This window comes from Hyperolius riggenbachi, chromosome 9 (genome assembly GCF_040937935.1).
Source record: "Hyperolius riggenbachi isolate aHypRig1 chromosome 9, aHypRig1.pri, whole genome shotgun sequence".
NCBI classification, from domain to species: Eukaryota; Metazoa; Chordata; class Amphibia; order Anura; family Hyperoliidae; genus Hyperolius; species Hyperolius riggenbachi.
Window position 1 is genome coordinate 11,522,490 of NC_090654.1, and position 22,478 is coordinate 11,544,967.

The window sequence follows — 22,478 nt, forward strand, 5'->3', positions numbered from 1 at the left end:
CCAGGAGTGGCCGGCCGACCAATATTACCCCAAGAGCGCAGAGAAAACTCATCCGAGAGGCCACAAAAGACCCCAGGACAACATCTAAAGAACTGCAGGCCTCACTTGCCTCAATTAAGGTCAGTGTTCACGACTCCATCAAAAGAAAGAGACTGGGCAAAAGCGGTCTGCATGGCAGATATCCAAGGCGCAAACCACTTTTAAGCAAAAAGAACATTAAGGCTCCTCTCAATTTTGCTAAAAAACATCTCAATGATTGGCAAGACTTTTGGGAAAATACCTTATGGACCGACGAGACATAAGTTGAACTTTTTGGAAGGTGCGTGTCCCGTTACATCTGGCGTAGAAGTAATACAGCATTTCAGCAAAAGAACATCATACCAACAGTAAAATATGGTGGTGGTAGTGTGATGGTCTGGGGTTGTTTTGCTGCTTCAGGACCTGGAAAGCTTGCTGTGATAGATGGAACCATGAATTCTACTGTCTACCAAAAAATCCTGAAGGAGAATGTCCGGCCATCTGTTTGTCAACTAAAGCTGAAGCGATCTTGGGTGCTGCAGCAGGACAATGACCCAAAACACACCAGCAAATCCACCTCTGAATGGCTGAAGAAAAACAAAATGAAGACTTTGGAGTGGCCTAGTCAAAGTCCTGACCTGAATCCTATTGAGATGTTGTGGCATGACCTTAAAAAGGCAGTTCATGCTAGAAAACCCTCAGATAAAGCTGAATTACAACAATTCTGCAAAGATGAGTGGGCCAAAATTCCTCCAGAGCGCTGTAAAAGACTCCTTACAAGTTATCGCAAACGCTTGATTGCAGTTACTGCTGCTAAGGGTGGCCCAACCAGTTATTAGGTTCAGGGGGCAATTTCTTTTTCACACAGCTCCATGTAGGTTTTGAGTTTTTTTTCTCACTAAATAATAAAAACCATCATTTAAAACTGCATTTTGTGTTCAATTATGTTATCTTTGACTAGTAGTTAAAGTTTTTTGATAAGCAGAAACATTTAAGTGTGACAAACATGCAAAAGAATAAGAATTCAGGGAGGGGGCAAATAGTTTTTCACACCACTGTATTAAGGAGATCAGGAGGAATAAGAGGAAAAATTTTTTTTCAAAAAGACCTTATAGTTTTTGAGAAAATCGATGTTAAAGTTTCAAAGGAAAAATGTAAACATTTAAAAACCCGCCGAATTTAACGGTTAATAGCAAAGCCTGCTTAAAGTTTAGGAACACCAAATTCCCAGGGTATATTAAGGGGATCAGTGGGAATAAGAGGAAACATTTTTTTTTTCAAAAAGACCTTATAGTTTTTGAGAAAATCGATTTTTAAGTTTCAAGGGCAAAAATGTCTTTTAAATGCGGAAAATGTCAGTTTTTTTTGCACAGGTAACAATAGTGTATTATTTTCATAGATTCCCCCAAGTGGGAAGAGTTTTACTTACTTCCTTCTGAGTGTGGGAAATATAAAAAAAAAACGACGTGGGGTCCCCCCTCCCAGACCTCTTTAACCCCTTGTCCCCCATGCAGGCTGGGATAGCCAGAATGCGGAGCACCGGCCGCGTGGGGCTCCGCACCCTGACTATACCAGCCCGCATGGTCCATGGATTGGGGGGTCTCGGAAGGGGAGGGGCAGCCAAGCTTTCCCCTCCCCCTCCGAGCCCTTGTCCAATCCAAGGACAAGGGGCTCTTCTCCACCTCCGATGGGCGGTGGAGGTGGAGGCCGCGATTTCCTGGGGGGGAGGTTCATGGTGGAATCTGGGAGTCCCCTTTAAAAAGGGGTCCCCCAGATGCCCACCCCCCCTCCCAGGAGAAATGAGTATAGAGGTACTTGTACCCCTTACCCATTTCCTTTAAGAGTTAAAGTAAATAAACACACAGACACTTAGAAAAAGTATTTTAATTGAACAAAAAACATAACCACGAAAAAAGTCCTTTAATATTCTTAATTAACCATTAATACTTACCTGTCCCTTTAAATAAATGATCCCTCGCAATATCCTCGGAAATTGACTAATCAGTTACAATGTAACAAAGTTATTACAATGTAACAACTTTGTTACATTGTAACTACGCTGCACCCGACGTCACTCGCCGCCGCCGCGTCTGTGCTGCACGGACCCGACAGAGCTCTGAGCTATATAGCTCAGAGCTCTCTAAGCATCTTTGTATTTGGGCTCCAAGGAGCCCCATTGGTCCTTAGCAGACCAATGGGGTTCCTTTAAATCAGAAGGAACCCCATTGGTCTGCTAAGAACCAATGGGGCTCCTTGGAGCCCAAATACAAAGATGCTTAGAGAGCTCTGAGCTATATAGCTCAGAGCTCTGTCGGTCCGTGCAGCACAGACGCGGCGGCGGCGGCGGCGAGTGACGTCGGGTGCGGCGTAGTTACAATGTAACAAAGTTGTTACATTGTAATAACTTTGTTACATTGTAACTGATAGAACATTTCCGAGGATATTGCGAGGGATCATTTATTTAAAGGGACAGGTAAGTATTAATGGTTAATTAAGAATATTAAAGGACTTTTTTCGTGGTTATGTTTTTTGTTCAATTAAAATACTTTTTCTAAGTGTCTGTGTGTTTATTTACTTTAACTCTTAAAGGAAATGGGTAAGGGGTACAAGTACCTCTATACTCATTTCTCCTGGGAGGGGGGGTGGGCATCTGGGTGACCCCTTTTTAAAGGGGACTCCCAGATTCCACCATGAACCCCCCCCCCCCAGGAAATCGCGGCCTCCACCTCCACCGCCCATCGGAGGTGGAGAAGAGCCCCTTGTCCTTGGATTGGACAAGGGCTCGGAGGGGGAGGGGAAAGCTTGGCTGCCCCTCCCCTTCCGAGACCCCCCAATCCATGGACCATGCGGGCTGGTATAGTCAGGGTGCGGAGCCCCACGCGGCCGGTGCTCCGCATTCTGGCTATCCCAGCCTGCATGGGGGACAAGGGGTTAAAGAGGTCTGGGAGGGGGGACCCCACGTCGTTTTTTTTTTATATTTCCCACACTCAGAACGAAGTAAGTAAAACTCTTCCCACTTGGGGGAATCTATGAAAATAATACACTATTGTTACCTGTGCAAAAAAAACTGACATTTTCCGCATTTAAAAGACATTTTCGCCTTTGAAACTTAAAAATCGATTTTATCAAAAACTATAAGGTCTTTTTGAAAAAAATGTTTTCCTCTTATTCCCACTGATCCCCTTAATATACCCTGGGAATTTGGTGTTCCTAAACTTTAAGCAGGCTTTGCTATTAACCGTTAAAGTCGGCGGGTTTTTAAATGTTTACATTTTTCCTTTGAAAAACTTTAACATCGATTTTCTCAAAAACTATAAGGTCTTTTTGAAAAAAAAATTTTTCCTCTTATTCCTCCTGATCTCCTTAATATATTCTCCAAATTTGAGGCTCTTAGCATTTAAGGGGGCTTTGCTATTAACCCTTAAAGTCGGCGGCTTTTTTATATGATACGGAGCATTACGGTTTAACGCGAAATTACGGTAGCGTTTAATGCAAAATTACGGCATGAACGAAACGCGAAATTACGCGTTGAAAATTACGCTTACGGTATTTTCAATTACGATTTTAATGGCAATTACGCTACCGTAATTTCGCATCGTAATCGCAAATTTCGCATGCGTAATTTTAGTAATGCGTAATTACGAAAATTTCGGCTCAACTCTAGATGCTGCTGCTGCTGAAATCTGTGCAGTGGCTGTCTGGATTTGACCACTGCCTGCACCACTCTCCGTCAGCTTCTGAAACTCACTAAACTCATCCAAATGTCTGCTCTCTAAGTGGGTCTGCAGGCATGAGGTACTCAACTTGAGTAGATCGCGACCTCTGCTGAGACTGACACCGCAACTGTTGCAAATTGTACGGGTCGTGTCCACTGGGCACTTGGTGAAGTACCGCCAGACTGGGGACTTTAACCTGCTGTTTGAGCTTGAGGGCTGGGGTTTTTTGGTGCCCTTGGAGGATTGTGCTTTTTTGGTTTGGTTGGAGGTTTGCTGCGGGTGGTGGTAGAGGCTGAAGCAGCAGGCTGTGGCTCCTGCCTTCCACACCCTGTGCTGGCCGCCTTGCTGCTGCCGCGCCTCTGCGACAGAGATGCCTCCTCCTCCGAGCTGCCTTCAACCAACTGTGCTGGTGGTACTGGTGGCTAGTGTTGGGCGAACAGTGTTCGCCACTGTTCGGGTTCGCCCGGATTTTGGCCTGTTCGGGTTCGGTTCGGCACCCCCCGAACACCTCATGGTGTTCGGGAGGGTGCTCGGCCACGCTGCCCGAACCCAAACAGGCCTTCTGTGTTCGGCCGAACACAGCCGTGTCCGGCCGAACAAAGTCCCCTATAGGGTCCCAGCATAAAGGGAGAGCATGCCCCGAGCACGGGGGGGTTCTGAAATGCCCCCCACCCCTCCCCGCTAAGCTCTCCCTTCTGCTGGACCCTATAAATTTAAATATAAGTCCCCCGAAAGTACCTGGCAGGCTGGCAGGAGGAGAGCAGGAAGAGGGGAGCCGGAGATCATAGGCGCTAGTACCATCTGGTACTTCCGCCCTCTCTCTGACGCACTTCCTGTTTACATTTGTAGTCGCGTCAAGAGAGAGCAGAAGTACCGCGATGGCGCGTACGAGGGTACGTGTCATCATGTAGATGGCGCGTACCCTCGTACGCATCATCGCGGTACTTCTGCTCTCTCTTGACGCGACTACAAATGTAAACAGGAAGTGCGTCAGAGAGAGGGCGGAAGTATCAGATGGTACTAGTGCCTATGATCTCCGGCTGCCCTCTTCCTGCCCTCCTCCTGCCAGCCTGCCAGGTACTTTCGGGGGACTTATATTTAATTCTATAGGGACCAGCAGAAGGGAGAGCTTAGCGGGGAGGCATTTACGACCCCCCCCCACGCTCAGGGCATGCTCTCCCTTTATGCTGGGACCCTATAGGGGGCCCCAAAGGGGCATATTCGGGGTCCCCATAGACTTGCATTGGGTTCGGGGTTCGGCCCGAACATGCCGAATATCGGGGGCATGTTCGGCCGAACCACCCCGAACCCGAACATCTGGATGTTCGCCCAACACTACTGGTGGCACATAGGAAGGATCCAGCCCGTCATCATCATCATCCCCAAACATCTCCTGTGAGCCCGCCTCAACCAACTCCTCTACCCCAACATCCCCTGCATCACGCCCCTCCTCCTCAGCGCCAACAACAACTGCTGCACCTCTAACTCCTCCTCCTCCTCCTTGCATGGCCCCTTCATGTCCACCTCAAACTGCTCCAAAGCATCCCTGTACATGCTCACAGTGTCTGTGTCTGTGGATACGAGCAAGCTCAGTGAGGGCAGGCTGGTCGACGGGGTCACCGGGTCCGTGACCATGGCCTCAAGCGGTGGTGGTGGCCTGCTGTGGACCAGAGTGCTGGTGGTGGTTGCAGTGGTCTCGCTGGTGCTGGAGGCCTGGCTGGAAACGGTGGCTTCCTGCTCCGCCATCATTTCCACCACAGCCTTCGCCTGACTCTCCAGAATGGGCCAGGGGCGACGACCCATCTCAAAGATGGGCGCAACGCACTGCTGTTGCGCCTCTGCTCCCTCCTCCACAACTCTGCGGTCAGTGGCTGGCGGTGGACCAGTCCCAGACCTTCTGCTGCTGCTGGCAGTGGCTGCTGCAATGGTGCTGCCTCTCCTGGTGGTGCCTCTCCCTCTACCTCTGCCAGTCATTGTGCAATATACAAATACAGTACAAAAACAAATGTAGAAGAGGGCGGAAAAGGGTGTAAACTTTAATAAAGTCTGTGTTGGTGGTGACTTGGTGGTGACTGCTGGTGGTGGTGACTGGTGTTGAGTGACTACAAAAATGAACGTTTTATTTTTTATTTTTATTTAAATAGTAGTATTAAATAGTAGTAGTAGTACTACTAACAGCAGTAGTGTAGTCTACTACAGTACTAACTAACTCGTGTGATGGACAGTGACAATTAAAGTCAGTCACACACGGTCAGACGCAATCAATAGGGTCGGGCAGATGACAGTCACATGACACTCACAACGGATGCTGGCCTGTGATGTAACAAACTATTATTTTTTACACAGTACAGAAGCTAATAAAATCACACACTAACAGTGGAAAAAATTAACTGAACGGGTAGTAGTAGTAGTAGTAGTAGTAGTACTAGTAGTAGTAGTAGTAGTAGTAGTAGTAGTAGTAGTAGTAGTAGTAGTAGTAGTAGTAGTAGTAGTAGTACGCAGGTAACTATTAATTATTACACAGTACAGAAGTCAATAAAATCACACACTAACAGTAGAAAAGAATTAACTGAACGGGTAGTAGTAGTACGCAGGTAACTAATAAATCCCTAGTGTACTACAATAACTAAGTCGTGCGGCAGACAGTTGGTGACAATTAAAGTCGGTCACACACGGTCAGACGCAATCAATCAATAGGGTCGGGCTGATGACTGTCACAAATCACAACAGATGTTTGCTGGCCTGTACACAGTCAGTAACTAACTGACCCAGTACTGAAGCTAATAAACTAACAGACTACAGCAGTACTAAATAATTAACTAAACTAGTACTAGTACACAACTAACTAGAATCCCTAACCTACTTAAGCTAGTAGTAGGCTAAGGCTGCCCTAGGCTAGCAGGCCTAGCCTGCACACAGACTAACACTAGCCTAGCACAGTATACACTATACACTAGCTGACTACAAACAATCAAATTACTAGCTATCTAATAAAGAATACAATCAATGTGTTTAGGAGGTGTTTAGGAAGCAAAACGATAGGTTTGGCAATGAGAATGCACTTGCTCAGACGCAGCACAGCACTGGAGAATCTCTCAGTACCAGCACAGTCACACAAGTACGTGGCTCCGCAACATGGCCGCCGCCTTATATAGAGGAGGGGAGGACCAGGCTCCCCTCCTCTGATTGGTTGCTAGCGTTGCCAGGTCCTCGGCTGTAAGGACTTCTGATTAGCCCAATGACGTCATCCCCGAATCCCGAAGCCGAACACCGAACCTACCGTGTCATCCAGCCGAATTCGAGTGCGCACATTCGGAACCTTCAAATCCGTATTCGGCCTGATTTTAACCATTCGGGTTCGGCTTCAACTTCGGCAAACCTGAAAAAACAACCGAATTTTCGGGTAAAAGTCGCATTCGGGGGACCCGGAGAGCACCCCTGGTCATGTGACCGAGGAAGATTTTTCTGAATAAAACAGCTAGTTAAGTAAACAGAAAGAAATTGAATGGTAAAGATATTATTTGTTATTTTATTTTATTTTTTCCTTATTTAATATGAAGTTATACTTAACAGGCTACTTGTTAAGTTGGTAATGCATGTAGGTCTTTCTGCAATGTTATTGTGATGATGACATTGAAGTTAATATTATCATTATCTGCACTCTGCACCTGCTGCTGATAACTCCTGAAACTGCATTGCTGGTATATCAACTTACATGTCTTTTTCATACAGTGTGAAAGTTAATCATTGAAAACCATGTAGCAGGCAGCACCTTGCTTGTCCTATGACCAGGAAATTACTGTATCATTATTCTTATAATTCAAGGTGTGACAATGGCGTCTGCTGATGTGACTGCTGAGCTCCGCTGCTCCATCTGTATGGAGATCTATAGAGATCCTGTGACCTTGCCGTGTGGCCACAACTTCTGCCGGGGCTGCATCACACAAGCCTGGGACCATCAGAAGCATCTACAGGAATATAAATGTCCTGAATGTCAGAAGATCTACAGTAAGAGGCCTGAGCTGGTGAGGAACACAACATTACATAATATCTGTGAGGCTTTTCAGGCTACAGAGACAGATCAGGAGCAGACCGGGATCTTCTGTAATTACTGTGACTTTCCTGTTCCTGCTACTAGATCCTGTCTGCAGTGTGAGACCTCCTTGTGTGATCATCACCTGAGGAAACATGACAGGTCAGGGGAACACACTTTACTGCCTCCCACCACTGACCTGGGGAAGAGGAAATGCTCCGTCCATAAGAAGATCCTGGAGTATTACTGCACTGAGGATGCTGTCTGTGTCTGTGCATCCTGTTCTGCAATTGGGGGACATGTAGGACATAAAATGTTGTCATTAGATGAGGCCTCTGAGGAGAAGAAGAAGAGCCTGAGAAATGATCTGCAGACACTGATGGCAGAGACAGAGGAGGCTGAGAAAAGAGACCAGAGTCTGAAGGAGCGCAAGAAAAAATCGCAGTTTAGTGACAAACATTCCTATGATGACAGCATCAGGCAGCTGGAGATAAAGAAGGAGGAGCTGTCCAGAAATACGCGTCACATTGAGGAGCTGTGTCACATGACTGATCCACTGACTGTCTTACAGGAATCACACAAAGGTGACTTGTGTGACACGGAGGACAGACATGATGGGGTAACTGGGGGGCTCTCTGGACAGCCTGCAGACATATTACTGGATGTAAACACAGCTAGTAATGATCTACATATATCAGATGACAGGAAAACTGCATCTGAGTCACCAGAGCAGAACCGCCCAGAAACACCAGAGAGATTTCAGTGTGCTCAGGTATTGAGCATCCAGAGTTTCTCCTCAGGGCCAAATTACTGGGAAGTGGATATTGGGCAATTTAATTTATGGATAGTCAGGATGTGTTACCCCAGTATAGCCAGGGGAGGACTGCAGTCAGGGATTGGATATAATAACAAGTCCTGGTGTTTGTGCAGGAAGAATGATCAGTACTCAGTGATGCATGACTGGGAAGAGATCTGGTTACCTGATGGGATTCCCAGTGATAGAGTCAGGATATATCTGGATTATGAGGCCGGGCAGATCTCCTTTTATGCCCTGTGTGACCCCATCAGACACCTCCACACCTTCACTGCCACCTTCACTGAGCCCCTCCATGCTTGTTTATACGTAGGGAGAGGGTGTATAAAAATATCTGGCAGGGATCAGACAAAAATGGCGCACAGGGCCAATGTATAAAAATGGCGCCGCATTGAATTGCGGTGTAAAACATTATTTAGCATTTTAAATGTTATATTATGGAGGATGGACTCATTCACCATCATTTAAAGTGCAATAATGACACACAGTGCTACAAATGCTAATTAAGTGTTTACAGTATTAATGTAAATTAACCCACATTGATTGTTTTAAGTTCCTTGCTGATCTTTTATGCTTTTGTAGACACGTAATTACAGTAATTACCACCTGTAACAACACTCCTTTGAGTCGCCGCCGGATATTAATGATTTTATTGCTGCTTACGAGAACGCTAATTTACTTTTAAAACAATACCAGCAGTTGAATTTATGGCGCATGTTCCCTAAAAAAGTTAGTGAAGTTCTCAACATTATAGTGAGCTGCTTGATGTAATTATTAGTATAATTAATCTCTGCAGAAAATCTTTACATTTAAATCATCATTTTTAATTTATCTTAAAGTATAACAAAAGAAATAACTTTGAACCTGGAACAGCATGTACCATTTATACGCACTACACTAAATTTTCATTGTCTTGAATTTGTGCTTCTAATGCATAAAGCGGTATAAAACCCTGACAAAATATTCAATAAAAACATGTTTTCCTACTTATTATATGCCATACGGTTATCGTATTTGCTTTTGTGCATAAGTATTATTATTCATTTAGAAATTATACGTTCCCAAAGTACACTTTTTTTTTTACTTTGAGAGTTTACTTTGCATTTTGATTCATAACTGCTTTATTCATCGTCTAACTTAAACATAAATGCTTTCTGATGCTTTCTGATTGTCTCACTGTCTTTAGGAGACCCGGCAGTGTCAGAGAAGGCTTTGTTTACATTCCTCACTTGATACAATTAAACACAAGATAACATTATCTACAACTTCGGATGCGCCCAGCTTTGCTGGCAGGGAAGCTTCTAAGGCCTGTGTTAACCCTTTGAATGCTGTTCTAGTAAAAAAAAAAATATGCTGGTTGTATATAATATGCTGTAAATAATCTATTAGAGCAAAGTAGAAATGCTGGGTTTTATTCCACTTTAAGTCCTCTGTAAGGCAGTAACGTTAATAGCACCATCTAGTGGTTAGAACACTTGCTCTCTATTTACTGGCTTAATATGAAGTGACAAAACGATACATAGTGTTTTGAGACAACTTGAAAGGTTTGATATGGAATAACTTAAAAACGATAAATAGCGTTTTGCATGGAATATCGGTCGCACCGTGCGCCATTTTTCACTTTTCAATAATATGATCAAATTGTACTTCTGTAGAAGGAATAAGTGCTATAGATTGATTATGAATGATCATATTATTAATTATTGGCTGAACTGTTTCAGCTACAAATTATATAAAAAAATATTAATATGAATGATTTATATAGCGCCATCATCTTCAGTGTCGCTGTACAACAGGAGAAACACACAGGGGTACATAATATTCAGACATCGGTACACATGGTAATACAGACAGTGCTACATAATATAGAAGTGGCAGACAATATAATACGTTACAGTGACAATTTAATTATCAAATCATACAGTTTTTTGCCCTTGTGAGCTCACGCAATCTATTTGATGTGACCACTGGTGTAATGAACACCTTAAAGGTCAACTGTAGTTAGAGGAATATGGACGCTGCCATATTCATTTCCTTTTAAACATTACCAGTTGCCTGGCAGCCCTGCTGATCTCTCTGGCTGCAGTAGTGTCTGAATCACACCAGAAACAAGCATGCAGCTAATCTTGTCAGATCTGGCAATAATGTCAGCGACACCTGATCTGCTGCATGCTTGTTCCGGGTCTATATAGTTACATAGTTATTTTGGCTGAAAAAAGACATACGTCCATCGAGTTCAACCAGTACAAAGTACAACACCAGCCTGCTCCCTCACATACCCCTGTTGATCCAGAGGAAGGCGAAAAAACCCTTACAAGGCATGGTCCAATTAGCCCCAAATGGGAAAAATTCCTTCCTGACTCCAGATGGCAATCAGATAAAATCCCTGGATCAACATCATTAGGCATTACCTAGTAATTGTAGCCATGGATGTCTTTCAACGCAAGGAAAGCATCTAAGCCCCCTTTAAATGCAGGTGTAGAGTTTGCCATAACGACTTCCTGTGGCAATGCATTCCACATCTTAATCACTCTTACTGTAAAGAACCCTTTCCTAAATAAATGGCTAAAACGTTTTTCCTCCATGCGCAGCTCATGTCCTCTAGTCCTTTGAGAAGGCCTAGGGACAAAAAGCTCATCCGCCAAGCTATTATATTGCCCTCTGATGTATTTATACATGTTAATTAGATCCCCTCTAAGGCGTCTTTTCTCTAGACTAAATAAACCCAGTTTATCTAACCTTTCTTGATAAGTGAGACCTTCCATCCCACGTATCAATTTTGTAGCTCGTCTCTGCACCTGCTCTAAAACTGCAATATCTTTTTTGTAATGTGGTGCCCAGAACTGAATTCCATATTCCAGATGTGGCCTTACTAGAGAGTTAAACAGGGGCAATATTATGCTAGCATCTCGAGTTTTTATTTCCCTTTTAATGCATCCCAAAATTTTGTTCGCTTTAGCTGCAGCGGCTTGGCATTGAGTACGATTATTTAACTTGTTGTCGATGAGTACTCCTAAGTCCTTCTCCAAGTTTGATGTTCCCAACTGTATCCCATTTATTTTGTATGGTGCTAGACCATTGGTACGACCAAAATGCATGACTTTACATTTGTCAACATTGAATTTCATCTGCCATGTATGTGCCCATATAGCCATCCTATCCAGATCCTGTTGCAATATGACACTATCTTCCTGAGAGTTGATGATTCTGCACAATTTTGTATCATCTGCAAAAATAGCAACATTGCTCACTACTGCATCTACTAGGTCATTAATAAATAAATTGAAGAGCACTGGACCCAGTACAGACCCCTGTGGGACCCCACTGCTAACAGTCTCCCATTTTGAGTACGATCCATTGACCACAACTCTTTGTTTTCTGTCCATTAGCCAGTTCCCTATCCATGCACACAAACTCTTCCCCAGTCCCTGCATCCTCAACTTTTGCACCAGACTTCTGTGGGGAACAGTGTCGAAGGCCTTTGCAAAGTCCAAGTATATCACATCTACAGCATTCCCAATATCCATATTAGCATTCACTACCTCATAAAAGCTGAGCATGTTAGTCAAACAGGACCTGTCTTTAGTAAACCCATGTCGATGCTGAGAAATAAGATTATTTTCTACTATGAAGTCATGTATAGTATCTCTTAGTAACCCCTCAAATAGTTTGCATACAACTGATGTTAAGCTTACAGGTCTATAATTTCCTGGATCAGATTTTTTGCCCTTCTTAAATAATGGGAAAACGTGGGCTGTACGCCAATCCACTGGGACTCTGCTAGTTGCAAGAGAGTCACAAAAGATAAGATAAAGGGGCTTAGCTATAACTGAACTTAATTCTCTTAGGACCCGAGGATGCATGCCATCCGGGCCAGGTGCCTTGTCTATTTTTAATTTATTTAGTCTTGCCTTTACTTCTTCCTGCGTTAAGTATTTAATATTACAGTTAGAAGATTGAGACTCTTCTGCCTCTGTAATTTGCAACAGTGCTGTTTCCTTTGTGAAGACAGAAGCAAAGAAAGCATTTAATAACTCTGCCTTACCTTGGTCGTCCACCATTGAGTTCCCACCCTCATCCTTTAGGATTCCTTTACAGTCAACCTTTCTTTTTTTAGAGTTGATGTACTTGTAAAACTTTTTTGGGTTAGATTTGATATCCCTAGCGATTTGATTTTCAGCTTCGATCTTTGCCAGCCTAATTTCTTTTTTACAATTTTTATTGCACTCCTTATAATTGCTTAGTGCAGCCTCAGTCCCCTCCTGTTTTAGGACCTTATAGGCATTTTTTTTCCTCTTCATTTTATCCCTAACCTTTCTATTCATCCATAGAGGCCTTTTTTTATTCCTAGACATTTTGTTTCCATATGGGATATACATACTACAATATTGATTGAGAATACGTTTAAAAGCTTGCCATTTCCCTTCAGTGTCGTCCCCTTGTAGTACATTATCCCAGTTCACCAAACTTAGTGCCTGCCTAATTTGATTGAACTTTGCTTTTCTCAAATTCATAGTTTTAGTGGTCCCGCTGCCCCGTGGCCTATCAGTCACCAGATCAAACGTTATCATGTTGTGATCACTATTTCCCAAATGTTCTTGAACCTGCACATTTGATACATTATCTGGTCTATTAGAAATGATCAGATCCAGTAACGCATTCCCCCTAGTTGGTTCCGTTACCATTTGAGTCAAGTAATTGTCCTGTAGTGCTGCCAGAAATCTGCTGCTTTTACCAGAATGGGTAGCCTCAATACCCCAGTCAATGTCTGGAAAGTTGATGTCGCCCATAATTATGACCTCGTTTTTACTTGCAGCTTTTTCAATCTGCTGTAGTAATCGCAGTTCTGCAGCTTCATTAATAAGAGGTGGTCTGTAGCATACCCCAATAAGCAATTGGCAACTTTTATTTCCACCATGAATATTTACCCAAACGGACTCCACATCTTCGCAATCTTCCTCCATCTCATCGTTGAGGACAGCTGTAAAAGAATTCTTAACAAAGAGACAAACCCCTATGGTTAAAAGTATTAGAGGCAGAGGATTAGCAGGACAGCCAGGCAACTGGTATTGCTTAAAAGGAAATAAATATGGCAGCCTCCATATCTCTTGTGCTTCAGTTGTACTTTAACCTTCTGCCGCCCGCGTCACGCCAGTAGGCGTGGCCGCGGCGGCAGCCCCAGGACCGCCTAACGCCAATTGGCGTAAAGTCCTGGGGCTCTGTTTAGCATGAGATCGCGCGCATGGTGCGCGCGCATCTCCTGCTTGGAGGGCGGAGCTCCGCCCCGCCTTCAGTCTCCGAGCGGCTATTGCCGCTCGGGAGACTGTTAGACGGCGATCACGCCATCTATTTACTTGGTGCAGCGATGCGATGAGCAGCAGCGCTGCACTGGGGACAGCCGTGTGACACGGCTGTCCCCATGGGGGACAAGAGAGCGATCGGCTCTCATAGGCAGAAGCCTACGACAGCCGATCGCTGTAATTGGCTGGCTGTGGGGAGAGAGGGAAGAAATTTAAAGAAACAGGGGTTTTTAAAGAAAAAAAAAAACAATAATATTTATTTAAAAAAAAATAAACATGGGGGAGCGATCAGACCCCACCAACAGAGAGCTCTGTTGGTGGGGAGAAAAGGAGGGGGGATCACTCGTGTGCTGAGTTGTGCGGCCCTGCAGCTTGGCCTTAAAGCTGCAGTGGCCAATTTTGCTAAAAATGGCCTGGTCACTAGGGGGGTTTAGCCCTGCAGTCCTCAAGTGGTTAAACTCCAATGAAAAAAACAGGTTGATTTACAGACATTTCAAAATGTTCTACTGTTTAGTGGGAACATTTCTGAATCTCCTCTTCCTCCTCCTTTGTATTATACAGACACTATTGAGGTTACTAAAAGGATAATAAAGGCACAAGAGTCTGATCACAGCCCCGTGCACACAGTCACTCTAAGGACTTCCATTAATATTGGCTGATTTGGACTGATTAAAAAATAAGGTCTGTCAGCAATATTACAGCAACTAGCTCACTAATCTTTCAATGGCCCCACTATGTCCTGATATATCCCAGGCAAGGGCTACAAATGTTTGTCGCTAAGTTGCAGATGAATGTTGAAAAGCTCAGGATTGCCGGATCACGTCTGTTGCCTAAGGCTGGTACACACAATGCAATTTCCCATCAGATGGATCGGTCAAATCACTAATTTCCAGCATGTCTGCTCCCGATCAAGAATAGGATCAGTTTTCAGATCAGTGCTGCACACATTCAATCCTGTTCTCGATGGAGAGCAAATCAGTCATGCCGGAAATTATCTGTCAATCTGATGGGATATTGCATTGTGTGTAGCAGCCTTTAGTGTTCCCCACTGTTTCCTGGCTTGTCATGAATACTGACGTTATTCTGCTAATGATCATATCATAGCCATTAGAAGAAAAGAGAAGAAATGCTGTACCTGTGAGATTCCCCATTCACACACAAAGCATATCATCATCATTTCTTATATAGAGGATTAAAGATAGCCAATGAGATGATAATAATTCCAACTTGCATGTAAATATAATGCAAATTGTATGCAGCTCAGAGTTAGGACAATTAAATCACATCAATTTTTATTGGCTCAATTCTTTGCTGGATCTAATTTGCATGAAAACTGGAATTCTTAGCATCTCATTGACCACCTGTATAAAAGGAGTGGGTGGAGTTATGGACAGAGCTCTCTTCACGCAAACTCATCTACAATGGAGCAACTTGGCCCAAGTGCTGACCCCATGGCTGTACCAAATGTTTGCAAATTCAACTCTTCTGAAAGTGGAACTCATTTTAAAATGTGATACCTTATAAATATCTGCTGTGTTGCTTAATACTGCTTTGCTAAATAAAAATGTTTGTTTGCTGTAATGTACCTGTGAGATGTCCGTATTTCTGTTACTGCATACTAGTGGACTGGGTAGCCATATGTTGGCAAGTTTACAGTGACATCCAGCTCTTTCCTCCTTCCTCCAGCCCCTCCCTCATCCAATCACTGTGCAATATGCATATTAGCTTGGGGGAGTGTACAGTTACAGTTACACTGATGTTACCTGTGTATGTAACGTCTGCCTGTATTTACCAGCCTATCATTTTCTGTTCTGTATTTATCGATCCTCTGCTGTCATTCCTCTGCTGTCAGCTCTATCTTCTGCTGTCATTCCTCTACTGTCATTCCACTGCTGTCAGCTCTATCTCCTGCTGCCATTCCTCTGCTGTCATTCCTCTGCTGTCAGCTCTATCTTCTGCTGTCATCTCTATCCTCTGCTGTCATTCCTCTGCTGTCAGCTCTATCTCCTGCTGTCATTCCTCTGCTGTCATTCCTCTGCTGTGAGCTCTATCTCCTGCTGTCATTCCTCTGTTGTCAGCTCAATCCTCTGCTGCCATTCCTCTGCTGTCAGCTCTACATTCTGCTGTGATACCCCTGCTGTCAGCTCTATCTTCTGCTGTCATTCCTCTGCTGTCAGCTCTATCTCCTGCTGTCATTCCTCTGCTGTCAGGTCTATCTCCTGCTGTCATTCCTCTGCTGTCAGCTCTATCTCCTGCTGTCATTCCTCTGCGGTCAGCTCTATCTCCTGCTGTCATTCCTCTGCTGTCAGCTCTATCTTCTGCTGTCATTCCTCTGCTGTCAGCTCTAACCTCTGCTGTCATTCCTCTGCTGTCAGCTCTATCTCCTGCTGTCATTCCTCTGCTGTCAGCTCTATATTCTGCTGTCATTCCTCTGCTGTCAGCTCTATCTTCTGCTGTCATTCCTCTGCTGTCAGCTCTATCTTCTACTGTCATTTCTCTGCTGTCACCTCTATTCTTATGATCTCCTATCATTATGTGCATAAAGCACGACTGTGTGCAGAATCAGTTCCTTCCACTAAAACTTCTCCATCACCATGGGCAAGAACAAAGAGCTGCTGAAGGACATATGTGACAAGGTTGTAAACCAGCACAAATGCTGGGATGGGCTTTGAAGAGAGTTTTTACAGCAAAAAGCATACCATTCTATTCATTATGTTCTCCTGGGCCCCTCTGTGCTGTTTCTGCCACTCTCTGCTGCAAACCTGGCTTGTAATTGCCAGTTTTAGGCAGTGTTTACAAACAAACTAACCAGCTTGTGATAGGCTCACATAAGCAGAGTGTGTGAGTCATACAGAGCCTGCAGGGGGCCTGGAGGGGGTGTGTATAGCTTCTACCAATCACAAGCAGCCCTGCACATTCCACACATTCCAGCCTTAGCCTGACTGAGCCGACAGAAGAAAACCGATTAGATCATATAACAGAGATAACACAGCCACTGTGCAACTAGAAAAGGCTGCAGTAAGCCAGAGCACATTAGAACAGGCAAAGGAACTTATAGGATAGAAGAACTAAGGCGGAACATTTTGTTACAGTCTCTTTAAGGTCATTAGAAAGAAGCTTAGTTAGAAAGTGATAATTGTTGGTGCAGCTATTCAGACATAGAAGAAACATAAAATGAACATCATTCGCCTTTGGTCTGGACTTCATGTAAGATTGTGCCTCATGTGGTGTGGATGATCAGGAGAAAGGTGAGGGATCAGCCCACAACTACATGGGCGGAGCTTGTTAATGATCTAAATGCAGTTGGAGTCACCAAGAACACCATTAGCAACACACTGCACTATAATGGATTGAAATCTTGCAGCACCCAGAAAGTCCCCCTACTCATGAAAGCACATGCAATGCCTGCCTTAAGTGTGCCAGTAGACTGAGAGAAAGTGCTGTGGTCACATGATACCAAAACATATCTCTTTGGCTCTGACTTAGACAGCTGTGTTTGGAGGTAGAAAAATACTGAGTATAACTCAAAGAACACCAACCCCACAGCCTAGCATGGAATTGGAAACATTTTGCTTTGTCACTATTTTTCTTGCAAGGGTGCAGGAGGACAACTGCGTGACATCGCATTGAGGGGCTAATGAACCTTAAAGTTATGGAGAAGAACCCCATTCTCCCAGGCAGAAGACTGAAGATGGATCCTGGATGGGTCTTCCAACATGACAATGACCCAAAACATACAATACCTCCAAGGGAACCAGGGGCGTTGTTAGGCCCAAACATCAGTGGCACGTGCCACCGATCTATTCTGGGGTGCCCCGGATATCCCCCAGGCAGTGGTAGGCAGCAGGCAGAGCCAGGCAGCAGGTGGCAGTACTCACCTCTGGCCACTGTAGTGCCTCAATGGGAGGCATTCTGGGTGCTGTGGTGCCTTTATCAGGACATGCAGGGAGCTGTGGTTCTTCTATGGGGGCATGCTGGGAGTTGTGGTGCCCCAATGGGATGCCCGTAGGAGCAAGGGAGGGAGACCACTAGAAGATCAAGGAATGCTATGGGGGACTTCCAGACAGCCTGGAATCAGTTTATGCTGCTTAGTTAGTATTATTGGAGAGGGGGGCTTCATCCAACATTTTGCTGGGCAGGCCGCCTTTAAGATCATGTAAATTTGGCTCCACCCATGCCCACACCCACTTTCTGGCCTGTGACCACACCCATTTATTGGCTGGAGTGCCCAAAAGAGCCCCTGATCTCTCAGGATCCTAGCAACGCCCCTGAAGGGAACTAAGGCGTGGCTAAAGAAGAAGCACATTGAGGTGCCTAGCCAGTCTCCCAATTCTCAGCTCTGTAGAAAATCTGTGGAGGGAGCTGACGCTTCACATTGCCAAACAGCAGCCAAGAAACCTGAAGGATTATTAGAGAGTTTCTGTAAAGAGGTCAGACTACCTCCTGTGCAAACCTGGTGACCAACTACATCACAGTTCCCCAACCCTGTCCTCAAGGCCCACCAACAGTGCATGTTTTGCAGAAAACCACAAACATTCACAGGTGAGGCAATTAGTGTCTCAGCAGAGCTAATTAACTACCTGTGTGGATTTCCACAAAACATGCACCATTGGTGGGCCTTGAGGACAGGGTTGGGGAACACTGAACTACATGACACATATTACAGCTGGACCGGCCAACAAAGGCTCCTTCATCAAGCAGCACTCATGGGGATCGAACTCTTATTTTACTCATCACATAAAAGTTATACATTGATTTATATTTCATTGTGTTTTTTCTGCGTTTTTTGTTGAAATTCTGTCTGTCTCCATTGCAATGAAATTACCACAAAAATTACAAATTGTTCATTTCTTCGTAAGTGAGACAACTTAAAGTGAACCTCCAGACTAAAAATTGACTCAGCAGCACTGAAAAGGCCTGGTGTTTCTTTAACAGTTTCACAGCATCATAACTTTGTTTCTCTTATACAAGCCTCATTTTTAGCTGCACAGAAAAAAACTGCCCGGGCATTTTTCCCCTGATGCTGTGCAAAGCATGATGGGATTTCTGATGTTGTCGTTCTCGTTCTGCTGTTTTGGTGCAAATTTATTTTACATTTTGAATTTGACATTTGAAGCCTAGCGTGTGCAGCTGGGAGCGGTGATCAGGACACAGGACAGTTGGAACTGTGTCTCCTGCTCCCTGTCACCTCCTTTCAACCAAAAAGATGGCTGCCCCCATGACAAAGATGGCAGCCCCCATGAATCACAAACATTTGCCTGTTCTTTTAAAACGGGGTGGGTAAGAGATTATATTACCTATCTATTCTAATTAACATAACTAATGTAACTTAAAGCGGAATATAACCCTGCATTTCAACTTTGCTCTAAAACATTATTTACAGCATATTATATGCAACCAGCATTTTTTTTTTAACTAGACCAGCATTGGAAGGGTTAAACACAGAGGTTTAAAGTTCCGTGGAGAGATATGCAGAAGTTCAGATAGATACATTTAACTAAATAGAATGTAGCAAGTGATAAATGTTACACACTCTTTGGCTGTCCTCCAGCTCCTTCTCAGTCAGAGAGAGTGAGTCCCATTCAACACCTAGATACATTTATGCAAACAAAATGTATCTATGTAAGCTTCGGATGCGTCTGCAGTTCTCTCCAGGAACTTTAAAGCTCTGTGTAACCCTTCCAATGCTGGTCTAGTAAAAAAAAAAATGCTGGTTGCATATAATATACTGTAAATACTGTTTTAGAGCAAAGTTGAAATGCAGGGTTATATTCCGCTTTAATGACAGTATGTTTATTTAGGCTGAAGTTCCCCTTTAAACATTTTGAAGAGGATCAAATCATTATTTCACCCACTGTGCAGATAGTCTGTGTCATGTGATACATCATGATTGCCACATGTTGGGTTAAAAAAAAACTTTACAAAAATAAATACATTTTGCATGTACACTCATTGCAGAGGGTGGGCAGACCATGCTGATCTGTGGGTGAGCTGGGGATGTGAACGTGCCATCAGTAAGCACTCCCACTTCAGTAGCAGCTGACAGCTGTGCTAGGAATCTATTGCAGTGACCACATGCAGAGCTCCAGAGCAGTCATGTGACTGAAACAGACATGTATGAATAATACAGCTCGTTACAAAAAATATTCTTTTTTTCAATTTTAATGTCACGATGACTCTGAAGTTAATATTATAATTTCTAGTGTTAGTCAAATAGCTCTGGGCTTGATTTGCTGGCCATTCAATCGAACAGGCCAATCTTGTTCGGGTTGCTGAATGTGAATTGCACTAAATTCAATGGATTTTGTGGGTAATAAGAATGCCCCCCCCCCCCCCCCCCCTCATGCTAGAATGAACAGATAGGGGGGCTTTCCTATTACCTACAAAATCCATTCTCTAATATTTGCAGTTTACACTCTACACTCAGCATTCTAAATGACTTTTATAGAGCAGGCCAGTGAACTTTTGAACTGTTCTCTGCAGAGGAAAAAAACAATACAGTGACTGACAGTTGAGATAACAAGCTTTATAATACAGAGCTCTCATAGACTTCGAAAGTTGTGCAGCTCAATGGCTCTTTTGCATAGATAACAACTGGAGTTTCTTAACTCTTCCTGTACTTGAATATTAGATTTAGGTCTCTGCTCCTAATGCTTTGTTTCTTAGCTGTACTACACATACAAATCCTTAAATCATATATTTTTTTTCGCTTCATTGTCTCTGTAAAGTTTTGTATGTTTCTGTTTTTCTTTTAGAGCAGAGAGGAAGTTCTGTGTTCAGGTCCGCTGTAAGGAGAACAGGTCAAAAAGTAGTTTTCAAGAAAATCAATGTTAACGTTTTGATAAGAGACAAGTTTTTTTTTTATATGCAGCTATTGGTAGTAACAATTTACATGCGTTCTTAGAAACTGCAATGGATTAATAAGGAACCCCAGATCCCCCCACCCCGGGAGAAATGAATACTCCTTACCTATTTCCACAAAAATGAAATAACCCCTGAAACTGGTTTACTGCAATATGATCTGTGTGTTTCTAAATTCTTTTCGTATTGTCAAAGTTTATCACTGAAACCTGTTCAACAGGCTACACCTTACTGATATGTGACAGGGAAATACTTCACCCATGTTTCCAGGCGTGACAATGGCGTCTGCTGATGTGACTGCTGAGCTCCGCTGCTCCATCTGTATGGAGATCTATAGAGATCCTGTGACCTTGCCGTGTGGCCACAACTTCTGCCGGGGCTGCATAACACAAGCCTGGGACCATCAGGAGGATCTACAGGAATATAAATGTCCTGAATGTCAGAAGATATACAGGAAGAGGCCTGAGCTGGTGAGGAACACAACTTTACATAATATCTGTGAGACTTTTCAGGCTACAGAGACAGATCAGGAGCAGACTGGCATCTTCTGTAATTATTGTGACTTTCCTGTTCCTGCTACTAAATCCTGTCTGCAGTGTGAGGCCTCCTTGTGTGATCATCACCTGAGGAAACATGGCAGGTCCGGGGGACACACTTTACTGCCTCCCACCACTGACCTGGGGAAGAGGAAATGCTCCGTCCATAAGAAGATCCTGGAGTATTACTGCACTGAGGATGCGGCCTGTGTCTGTGCATCTTGTTCTGCAATTGGGGGACATGTAGGACATAAGATGATGTCATTGGATTTGGCCTCTGAGGAAAAAAAGAAGAGCCTGAGAAATGATCTGCAGACACTGCTGAAAAGAGTCCAGAGTCTGGAGGAACGCAGGAGAAAAGCACAACAAAAAGCAGATGATGGAAAAAAGAGAGAAACTGCCATATTTAGAGACCTCAAGAGATGGCAGGAAAAATCCTATGATGACATCATCAGACAGCTGGAGATAAAGAAGGAGGAGCTGTCCAGGAAGATGCGTCACATTGAGGAGCTGTGTCACATGACTGATCCACTGACTGTCTTACAGGAATCAGACACAGGTGACTTGTGTGACACGGAGGACAGACATGATAAGCAGCTCCATGATGGAGGGGATCTGGATGTGGCCGGCATCTCACACACATTACACACAGGACTAGCTGATATCATGTCTGGGGTAACTGGGAGGGTCTCTGGACAGCCTGCAGACATATTACTGGATGTAAACACAGCTTATTGTTGGGCACATATATCAGATGACAGGAAAACTGTATCCTGGTCAGATATATGGCAGAACCGCCCAGATATACCAGAGAGATTTCAGGGTTATCCTCAGGTGTTGAGCAGTCAGAGTTTCTCCTCAGGGCGACATTACTGGGAAGTGGATGTTGGGGGATCAGAGGGCTGGAGAGTCGGGATGTGTTACCCCAGTATAGCCAGGGGAGGATGGGAATCATGGATTGGAGAGAATAACAAGTCCTGGGGTTTGTGCAGGTGGGGTATTCAGTACTTAGTGACACATAACAATAAAGATATCCAGTTACCTGATGGGATCCCCAGTGATAGAGTCAGGATATCTCTGGATTATGAGGCCGGGCAGATCTCCTTTTATGCCCTGTGTGACCCCATCAGACACCTCCACACCTTCACTGCCACCTTCACTGAGCCCCTCCATGCTGGGTTATATGTATATAGAGGTTCT

At 44.1% G+C, this 22,478-nt stretch overlaps 1 protein-coding gene across 1 annotated transcript; it reads left to right on the forward strand.

The window, feature by feature from the left end:
* The first annotated feature begins 7,567 nt into the window (after window positions 1–7,567).
* On the forward strand, window positions 7,568–20,672 carry LOC137532426 (E3 ubiquitin/ISG15 ligase TRIM25-like). The gene is made up of 2 exons (XM_068252906.1): window positions 7,568–8,890; window positions 20,637–20,672. Exons 1-2 carry the CDS (start codon window positions 7,568–7,570, stop codon window positions 20,670–20,672), a joined length of 1,359 nt encoding a protein of 452 aa, XP_068109007.1.
* Window positions 20,673–22,478: the final 1,806 nt, after the last annotated feature.